Genomic DNA, 11,351 nt, shown 5'->3' on the forward strand with positions numbered 1-11,351 from the left:
CACCGACAGATCGGGCCCTTCCCCGCTTTTCACTCGTCCGGAGTCCCCGATAGGTCCCCGGGGGGCCGAGGATGGCGTGGGCTCGCCGGATGGATGAAGGGCCAAATCCGGACGAAAACGAGGAACCGGGGGCGCGACTGGGCCGAATTTCGCCGTCCGGATGGGAAAAACGTCGCTCGGGGGCCTCGTCGGGGGGACGAGTGGAGATGCTCTGAGAAATAAGCTAGGATTGAGTTTGAGGACCCTATTTAGAGAGGAGAAAAATAAATGGAATGAGGAAAGGAAAGACCAGAAGGAAGGAGGAGAAGAAAATGCTAGAATACAAAATGTTTAGATTATATTTAGTTTGGTTTTGAATTTAGTTTAATTTCTTTCATCTTTGTAATATTTTTTTTTTAATCCAATTGAATGCATGACTGGGTAGCTGCGACCTGGTAACCACTAGGGCTAGCGCCCCCAATACAGCCGGATGAGGCGAGGTTGCATGGCCGGGCAACCCAATACAGCCGGATGAGGTTGCCCGGCCATGCAACCTCGCCTCATCCGGCTGTATTGGGGGCGCTAGCCCTAGTGGTTACCAGGTCGCAGCTACCCAGTCATGCATTATAGCCGGTATAGCCGGTACTAGGGTGGGGTGTGTTGTAAACTGTGTGACATCTTGTTTGTATCGTGTAGGCTTACTTGGCGTTGCACTGTGGCATTTTTTCTTCTTCTTTTGACAGGGCCATTTGATTTTTTTTTCATGAATGTATTCTCGGGAAAAAAAAGTACAGCTAGTACTAAGTCAGAAGTGTCCTGTGTCTACTCTCATTGCACAATATACCCTTGGCTATAATCCGCCTCAACTCTATCTTGTTGTACAGCGGCCATGGCGAAGCCGCTCCACTTCGTACTGGTTCCCCTCCTCGCGCAGGGCCACATGATCCCCACGATGGACCTCGCCCGCCTCATCGCTGGCCGCGATGGCGCGTGCGTCACCGTCGTCCTCACGCCCGTGACCGCAGCGCGCAACAGGGCCGTCCTGGAGCATGCGCGCCGCGCTGGCCTAGCCGTCGACGTCGCCGAACTCGAGTTCCCGGGGCCGGCGCTGGGACTGCCCGAGGGCTGCGAGAGCCACGACACGGTCAGGGGCGGCGACTTCACGCTTTTCAACGAGGCCGTGCGGCTGCTCGCCGGGCCGTTCGAGGCGTACCTCCGGACGTTGCCGCGGCGGCCGGACTGCATCGTCGCCGACACGTGCAACCCGTGGACGGCCGACGTCGCGCACCGGCTTGGCATCCCGCGGTTCGTGTTCCACTGCCCCTCGGCGTTCTTCCTCCTGGCGGTGCGTAACGTGGAGAAGCACGGCGTGCACGACCGCGTCGCCGGCGATTTCGAGCCGTTCGAGATACCAGACTTCCCGGTGCGCGCCGTGGCGAACAGGGCGACGTCGCTCGGGTTCTTCCAGTGGCCGGGGCTGGAGAAGGACAGGCGCGACACGCTCGACGCCGAGGCCACCGCCGACGGCTTCGTCGTCAACACGTGCGCGGCCTTCGAGAGCGCGTTCGTCCGGGGCTACGCGGAGGCGCTCGGCCGCAAGGTGTGGGCGGTTGGGCCGCTCTGCCTCCTGGACTCTGACGCCGAGACGACGGCCGGGCGAGGCAGCCGCTCGGCCGTCGACGCCGGCCGCCTCGTCTCCTGGCTCGACGACAAGCCGCTCCAGTCCGTGCTCTACGTCAGCTTCGGCAGCATGGCCCGCCTCTTCCCGCCGCAGGTCGCCGAGCTCGCCGCCGGCCTGGAGTCGTCAAACCGGCCGTTCATCTGGGTGGCGAAGGAGGCCGACGACCTCGACGACGGGTTCGACGAGCGCGTGGCGGGCCGCGGGCTGGTCATCCGTGGGTGGGCGCCGCAGATGACCATCGTGTCGCACCCTTCCGTCGGCGGCTTCCTGAGCCACTGCGGCTGGAACTCCTGTTATATTGAGATGCACAATAAACGAAGAACGAAAAGTAAAACACTGCAGGGGACACGAGATTTTAACGTGGAAAACCCTTGCAACACACAAGGGAAAAACCACGGGCGCCAGCCAGCAAAACTTCACTATTTCGGTGGTGTTTACAAACGCCGTGGGTGTACAATGATGCGATGATAACCCTAGCGGCGGCTTACAGGGAATAGCCTCCGGCGACGGGCCTCGCTCCGCTCGTCAGAAGTTAGCCTCCCTTTAGTATATGAATTTGGATCACAAAATAACAAACTCCACCTTGAGACAAATTCCTTGTAGCATGAACTTCAACAATCACCTGAATCAACAAAGAAAACACTTGCTGGCGCCAATAGCCACTTGGGCTAAACAAGTTATACCAACCAAGCTTGAGCAAAGCTCAAACTTGGACACAGAGACAGAGCTTAGTCATCATATCAGCAGGATTATCATGAGTACTAATCTTGCATACCTTCACTTTACCTTTTGCAACCACATCTCTGATTGCGTGGTACTTAATATCAATGTGCTTTGTCCTATCATGGAACATCTGATCTTTAGTAAGATAAATAGCACTTTGACTGTCAACTTAATGCAAGAATTATCTCCACAAAGCTCAGCATATAACCCTTTCAGCCAAACAGCCTCTTTACCTGCCTCAGCAATAGCCATGTACTCAGCCTCAGTAGTAGATTGTGCAACAGCATCCTGCAAAGTAGCCTTCCAGCTAACAGCACATCCACCAACAGTAAACACATAACCTGTGAGGGACCTTCTCCGATCCAAATCGCCGAGCATAATCTGAATCCACATATCCGGCGAGCCCCTCACCAATCCTGCCAAACCTCAAGCAAGCTTTTGATGTGCCGCGAAGGTACTCGAAAATCCACCGAACAGACTTTCCAATGTTCTTTACCGGGATTAGCCATGTATCGACCGACCAAACTCATAGCATATGATAGATCGGGACGTGAACAAACCATGGCATACATCAAGGAACCAACAGCACTAGAATAGGGAACTCGAGACATGTACTCAATATCATCTTTAGAGCTAGGACATTGCAAAGCTGACAACTTGAAATGAGAAGCAATAGGAGTAGTAACTGACTTTGCATCATGCATATTAAAACGATGAAGAACTTTCTCAATGTACTTTTCCTGACTAAGAAACAACAAACTAGACTTTCTGTCCCTTTTGATTTCCATGCCTAGTATTTTCTTAGCAGCGCCAAGATCCTTCATCTCAAACTCACTACTTAATTGATTCTTTAAAGTAGTGATCTCTTTCATGCTCTTGGCAGCAATCAACATATCATCAACATATAGCAGCAAATAAATAGGTGATCCATTAACAAACTTGATATACACACAACTATCATACCGAGATCTCTCAAAACCATGTGTAAGCATAAATGAATCAAACTTTTTATACCACTCGTCGTGGCGACCGTTTCGGACCATAAAGGGACCTCTTTAATTTGCAAACAAGATCCTCCTTACCGGGCACAACATAACCTTCAGGTTGGTCCATATATATATCCTCCTCCAACTCACCATGCGAAAAGCGAGTCTTTACATCTAGCTGCTCAAGCTCAAGATCATGCATAGCAACAATACCAAAGAAAGCACGAATAGAACTATGCTTCACAACCGGGGAGAATACATCATTATAATCAACACCTGGAATTTGATCTGAAACCTTTTGCTACTAACCTTGCCTTAAACCGTGGAGGCTCATTAGGAGACAAACCTTCCTTTCTTTTGAATATCCACTTGCAGCGGACAGCCTTCTTTTGTTTAGGCAAGTGCACAACATCCCATGTGCCATTCTTCTCAAGCGATTGCATCTCTTCTTGCATCGCACCTACCCACTTATCTTTATCAACCGAAGCAATGGCTTCGAGTATATGTAGCTGGTTCAATATCATGCTCCACCTGTTCAGCACAACTCAAAGCATAAACAACAATATCACATTCTTGAATTAATCGGGTAGGAGGTGTAATATTTCTCTTAGGGCGGTCAGCAGCAATAGACCGTCCTTGTCGCTGAACAAAAGGTGGTGAAGGTGGAACATCATTATCATCATTGTTGGTTTCGGGAAACACATTTTCATTCTCCTTTGCGTGCTCCACCTGCACGCCAGTTCTGTGTCTGCTCATCATCGAAACATCGGGAGAATCAATAGCATCGAAATATCGGTAGACGGACTATCATTAAACATAACCGCCTCATTAAAAACGACATTCCTGCTCAACACAATTTTCTTAGTTTCAGGATTCCATAATCTATATGCCTTAACTCCCGAACCATAACCAAGGAAGATGCACTTAACAGCCCTTGGCTCCAACTTTCCATTATCAACATGAGCGTAAGCGATGCAACCGAAAACTCTCAAATCTGAATAATCGACGAGCGAACCGGACCATACCTCAATTGGAGTTTTCTTATCAAGTGGAACAGAAGGTGACCTGTTGATGAGATAACATGCGGTGGAGGCTGCTTCAGCCCAAAAACCTCTATGCATCTTTGCATTAGACAACATGCAGCGAGCCCTCGAAATAATGGTCCTGTTCATGCGTTCAGCCACGCCATTCCGTTGAGGGGTGTACGGAATGGTATGATGTCTTACCATCCCATCATTGCTGCAGAACTCATCAAATTCATTTGAACAAAATTCCATACCATTGTCGATACGGAGTATCTTAACCTTCTTTTCAGTTTGGGTTTCTACCATAACTTTCCACTTCTTAAAAGCATTAAAAACATCAGATTTATGTTTCGGGAAATATGGCCACACTTTTCTTGAGTAATCATCAATAATTGTAAGCATGTAATTAGCACCACCATTAGAAGTTCTACGGGACGGACCCCAAACATCAGCGTGTACATAATCTAAAATGCCTTTGGTGGTATGAACGGAAGCATTAAATTTTACTCTTTTATGCTTACCAAAGATGCAGGTGCTCACGTAACTCAAGATTACCTAAATCGCAGCCATCAATTAGCTCTCTCTTTGCCAATTCTGCCATGCCAAGCTCACTCATATGTCCAAGACGCTTGTGCCAAAGGTTAGTCTTACTAGTTTCATCAGAACTAACAGCGACAGCAATACCGGGCAAAGTGCTACCTCTAAGGACATATAATTTCGCAGAATTCATATCACCAATCATAATAATGAGAGAACCTGATGATACCTTCAAAAGTTTGTTCCCACCTTTGTACTTGTACCCGTCACAATCAAGGGTACTCAAAGAGATCAAATTCCTCGCCATGGAGGGTATGTGTTTCACTCCCGTCAACGTGCGTGTCATCCCATCATGGGTCTTGATCCGAACAGAACCAATGCCAACAATGCTCGCACCTGGTTGTCATTCCCCACACGCACAAAATCTCCACTCTGCACGGACTCATAAGAACTGAACCAATCTTTGTTACAGCAAATATGAAACGAACATGCGGTATCAAGAATCCATTCATCATCACGTGAAACACATGCAGCCAAAACAGCTAAGCAATCTCCATCGGAACTATCACTACCGGCAACAACAGCAGCCTCACCCTTACCGGTGACAACGGCAGCCTTACCATTACCATCATTATTTTTCGGTTGGTAAGTTCCGTTCCTTTTCTCCTTGTTCTGCAGCTTCCAACAATCATCAATATTGTGGCTAGATTTCTTACAATACCTGCGAGAACTTGTCACGTCCTTTGGACTTTGAGCGACCTCTATCGCCCTTGCTCTTATCTCTGTTGTTGTGGTAGTAGTTATCTCGCTGCTCGATCCTGCCACGAACCTCTAACGCCTCCGCCTTGGAGGACGAACTTTCAGCTTGCACCATAGATTTCATTTTCTCCTTTTGTTGGAGAGCATCATAAACTTCCGCGAGAGTTAGTTTGTCGCGGCTCAATAATATGGTGTCACGAAAATTACTGAAAGAATTAGGCAGCGAGCATAAAAGAAGAAGACCTAAATCCTCATCCTCATACTTAACTTCTATAGACTGCAAATCGAAACAATCTCTTTCCAGGAAGATAGGTGATTCATTACCGAACCTCCCTCTTGCAACTTATGCGAGAACAGCTTCATCTTCACGTGCAATCTGCCCGTGAGATCCTTGGACAAACAGATCTCCTCTAGTTTGACCCATAACTCGGCGGTGGTTTTCTCCTGCAGCACTTCCTGCAGAATATTATTGGACGGATGGAGTTGAATCAACGATAAAGCCTTACGGTCTTTCCGCTTCTCCGCATCGGTCCAGGTATCCTTCGCTTTCTCGCCGAAAGCATCGATCGCTTCATCCAGATCTGAAGATTGGGCGAGAATCGCCCTCATCTTCACTTGCCACAAAGCAAATCTCGTGGTGTAGTCCAGCTGCGGTAGATCGAACTTCAGTGACGACATCTCGTAAACCCTAGATCCAAAGAACACGGGCTCTGATACCACTTGTTATATTGAGATGCACAATAAACGAAGAACGAAAAGTAAAACACTGCAGGGGACACGAGATTTTAACGTGGAAAACCCTTGCAACACACAAGGGAAAAACCACGGGCGCCAGCCAGCAAAACTTCACTATTTCGGTGGTGTTTACAAACGCCGTGGGTGTACAATGATGCGATGATAACCCTAGCGGCGGCTTACAGGGAATATAAATAAATCGGCCCAAGCCTCCGGCGACGGGCCTCGCTCCGCTCGTCAGAAGTTAGCCTCCCTTTAGTATATGAATTTGGATCACAAAATAACAACTCCACGCTCGAGTCCCTCTCCCACGGCGTGCCGCTCCTGACATGGCCAGACTTCGCGGACCAGTTTCTGAACGAAACGCTGGTCGTTGACGTCCTCGGCGCCGGGGTCCGCGTCGGCGTTACGGTGCCGGTCACGCACAAGCTCCTCAATCCTGACGCGCCGGCGACACTGGTCGGGAGGGACGAAATTAAGAGGGCACTGACGGAGCTGATGGATGAGGGGGCGCTAATGCGGGCAAGGGCAAAGGAGCTCGCGACGATGGCGAAAAAGGCAATGGCGGAGGGCGGGTCGTCGGACCGCGATCTGGGGGAGATGCTTCGCCATGTCGGAGAACTCGCGCAGGGGACGGAGAAGGGCGTGCCGGCCAGTTCTTGGCGTGCGTGAGCTCGGTAACAAGATAACGAGGAGGTCCTAACTGGCACGATGATATGGACGCGTGCATCGAATCGACCTGCGATCATCTTTCCATTCGATTTATTAATCGATTTTTTAGGTGATCTGAGTAATTTTACCATCGCAGCAGGGAATATATCAACTATTTTGTTTCTATAAAGAAAATATTTTAGCGAAGATATTAATTACATCCATTCTTTGCAATTACACCATAACTTGATGATTGTACAGATGCACGTAGCCGGAAAAAAAATTCTACAATACTGTTCTAATCTTTACGACAATATAATTTTTTTTCAAACATATTAAAATATGAATTATTTTGTATGACCGTACTAAGGGCGTGTTTGGCTTTTGACCAACTTAGTCCCTCCAATGCATAGGCGTGCCAAAATTTTGGTGTGGCTTTCAGCCGCCCAAATCTAGCCAACTTTTCGATTTGAAGTTGTATTGGATGGCTGAACGAAGCATGAACGCATCAAAATATTGGTTCCGATCCAAATATACCCATACACTTGGTCAACGCCAATTATTTGGGTGTGCAGCCTCTGGATTCAGTCCAAACACACCCTAACGGTTTTGTCAAGGAGGAAGAAGGAGGTTCAAAACCCCCGCTGTAGTACGAAGCGACACATGAGCAACGAGGTGTCCACTGTCGCCTCACAGCCAGCCATCAGCCCCATGGCCAACGAGGTAGGTGCAGCAGCCACGGCCCATGCAACTTCGGATGTGCTTTTAGTTAATATGGTTAATTCGGTTCAATTTATTCGGTTATACGGTAAATATGGTTTTAATACTTTGGTTAATACGATTACGTGTAAAAGTATTGTTCGGTTTCGATAATAACCATTAAACTTCGGTTCGGTTTCGGCAATAACTAAACTAACCAAATTTTACACGAATTTTGGATTGAAAACTAACTTTTATGGTCATATATTTCATTTTCAATATTTTGTGTGATCGTACTAAAGATTTTACAAGAGAGGAAAACAAAAAATAAAGAAATTTCGAACATATTAAATATGAATGTATTTTGTATGACCGTACTAAGGGCGTGTTTGGCTTTTGCCCAGCTTAATCCCTCCAATGCATAGGCGTGCTAAAATTTTGGCGTGGCTTTCAGCCGTCCAAATCTAGCCAACTTTTTGACGTGAAGTTGTATTGAATGGCTGAAGCAAGCATGGGCGCATCAAAATATTGGTTCCTATCCAAACAATACCCATACACTTAGTCAATGCCAATTATTTGGCTGGGCAGCCTGTGGCTTCAATCCAAACACACCCTAAAGGTTTTGTAAAGGAGGAGAAGAAAAAAATTATTAAAATAATCGAAATGAACCTATGAGGAAGTTTGAGGAATAGAACTGCAAGGTGTGGTTAGAGCATCTCCAGCCGTCTTCCCAACGAGGCCCCCAGGACACCTTTTTTTCCATCCGGATGGACGAAAACGGCCCAGTCGCCCCCCGGTTCCTCGTTTTCGTCCGGATTAGGCCTTTCATCCGTCCGGAGAGCCCAGGTGATGTCTACGGGAGCTTCTATTCTTGTAGACAGTGTTGGGCCTCCAAGAGCAGAGGTTTGTAGAACAGCAGCAAGTTTCCCTTAAGTGGATCACCCAAGGTTTATCGATCTCAGGGAGGAAGAGGTCAAAGATATCCCTCTCATGCAACCCTGCAACCACAAAGCAAGAAGTCTCTTGTGTCCCCAACACACCTAATAGGTGTACTAGTTCGGCGAAGAGATAGTGAAATACAGGTGGTATGAATAAATGCGAGCAGTAGCAACGGCACCAGAAAAGTGCTTTGCTGTCCAGGACTGGTGTGTGGTTGATGGTGGTAATATTGCAGGAAGTATAGATGCAGTAAAACAGTAAACAAGCAGCGATAGCAGTATTTAGGAACAAGGCCTAGGGATCATACTTTCACTAGTGGACACTCTCAACATTGATCACATAACAGAATAAATAGATAGATGCTAGACTCTACACCCTCTTGTTGGATGATGAACACCACTAACTGTGTAGGATTACACGAATCCTCAATGCCGGAGTTAACAAGCTCCACAATATTCAATGTTCATATTTAAATAACCTTAGAGTGCATAACAGATCAACATAACCAAACCAAGTACTAACATAGCATGCACACTGTCACCTTCACACTACGAAAAGAGGAATAGATCACATCAATACTATCATAGCAATAGTTAACTTCATAATCTACAAGAGATCACAATCATAGCCTACGCCAAGTACTACACGATGCACACACTGTCACCATTACACCGTGCAGGAGGAATAAACTACTTTAATAACATCACTAGAGTAGCACACAGATATATTGTGATACAAAACACATTGCAATCATAAAGAGATATAAATAAGCACTTCACTATGCCATTCATAACGGTGAATAAGTATTCTGTGAAATATAGCCTAAGAGACCCACACGGTGCACACACTGTCACCTTTACACACGTGGGACAAGGAGTCTCCGGAGATCACATAAGTAAAATCCACTTGACTAGCATAATGATATCTAGATTATAAGCATCATCATATGAATCTCAATCATGTAAGGCAGCTCATGAGATTATTGTATTGAAGTACATATGAGAGAGATGAACCACATAGCTACCGGTACAGCCCCGAGCCTCGATGGAGAACTACTCCCTCCTCATGGGAGACAGCAGCGTTGATGGAGATGGCGGTGGTGTCGATGGAGGAGCCTTCCGGGGGCACTTCCCCGTCCCGGTGCCGTGCCGGAACAGAGACTCCTGTCCCCCTGATCTTGGCTTCGCGATGGCGGCGGCTCTGGAAGGTTTTTCTCTGGTTTCGTCGAACGTGTCGTGGTTTTTAGGTCAGGGACCTTTATATAGGCGAAGAGGCGGAGTCGGAGGGTCGACGAGGCGACGACACACTAGGGGGGCGCCCCCCCTAGGCCGCGCCGGCCTGTCGTCTGGAGGCCCAGTGGCCCTCCTCTGGCGACTCTCGGGTGTTCTGGAAGCTTCGTGGAAAAATAGGATGCTGGGCGTTGATTTCGTCCGATTCCGAGAATATTTCCTTACTAGGATTTCTGGAACCAAAAACAGCAGAAAACAGCGAAGCGGCCCTTCGGCATCTCGTCAATAGGTTAGTTCCGGAAAACGCATAAATATGACATATAATGTGTATAAAACATGTAGATATCATCAATAATGTGGCATGGAACATAAGAAATTATCGATACATCGGAGACGTATCACCAGGCCATCCCCGGGTTCCCGAGGTCCGATCGGGGACTCCGGACGAAACAAAAGCGCGCGAAACATCAAGCGGGCCCATGTTGTCAACGACAGAACTGGTTGTTCCCTCCATTAATTTCGTTTCCCCTCCATTTTCCCTGCATAGAACCATTTTCCCCGCCGAATTTCGGAGGAGCTACCGCCATTCTACCCAACAGTTCCAGCTCCTCCTCTTCCCTTCCACCATCATGCCGCCGAAGAAGCTCGCCGCCAATGGCGCGCGGAAGGCGAGGAAGCCGCGGGCGCCAAAACAGAGGCCGCCGGGCATGTCAAACGCGGAGTGGGCGGCGGATGAGGAGCGGCGGCGGAACGAAACTCGCGACAGGGCAGAGATGGAGAAGAAATGCAACGCGAAGAGGGTGGCGGCGGCAGCGGAGGAACAGGCGAGGCTGATCTCCATCAACTTCGGCCAGCCGCGCATCGGCCAATTCCCCGGGCCATGGCCGACCCAAGGTATGATCGGCTCTCCTTCCTTCTCGCCGGCGACGCCGGCCACGGCCATGTTCCACGACACCTACGCCTCCGGCATGGCCGGGTTTACTTTGTCACCGCCGGCGTACGACGGTGCGATGTACGAGGGCATCTCGCCTGCCCTACGATGTGGGCCGATCTACTTCTCCAACCCCGGGATGCCGCCACCGAATGAGCCTATGATGCAGGAGATGATCACGGCGGGCTCCTTGGCCGCCGCGTCGAGCCCGAGTTTCTTCTCCCAAGAGGAGGCAAGGGAGATGGATGCCGTCGCGTCGCGGGGTGGCGTCAACCTCGACCACGGTCACCCCGATGAGATCGACGGTACCCAAGACGTCGACGAAGAAGACGACTACGTCGACGTCGACGTAGAGGAACCACCTGAACCCACGCAGGCGCTGTCCAAGGGGAAGAAGAAAAGGAAGAAGAACTCGTCGCCGTCGAGCCTCGGATCAAATGGACGGGCAAAGAAGAGGAGCTTGGAAGACTTGTGTCT

At 48.9% G+C, this 11,351-nt stretch overlaps 1 protein-coding gene across 1 annotated transcript; it reads left to right on the forward strand.

Moving 5' to 3' along the window:
* Positions 1-868: 868 nt before the first annotated feature.
* Positions 869-7,113, forward strand: LOC124649765 (UDP-glycosyltransferase 73E1-like). The gene is made up of 2 exons (XM_047189343.1): positions 869-1,952; positions 6,685-7,113. Exons 1-2 carry the CDS (start codon positions 869-871, stop codon positions 7,095-7,097), a joined length of 1,497 nt encoding a protein of 498 aa, XP_047045299.1. The 3' UTR covers positions 7,098-7,113.
* Positions 7,114-11,351: the final 4,238 nt, after the last annotated feature.

Source organism: Lolium rigidum, chromosome 4 (genome assembly GCF_022539505.1).
Source record: "Lolium rigidum isolate FL_2022 chromosome 4, APGP_CSIRO_Lrig_0.1, whole genome shotgun sequence".
In the NCBI taxonomy this organism is placed as follows: domain Eukaryota; kingdom Viridiplantae; phylum Streptophyta; class Magnoliopsida; order Poales; family Poaceae; genus Lolium; species Lolium rigidum.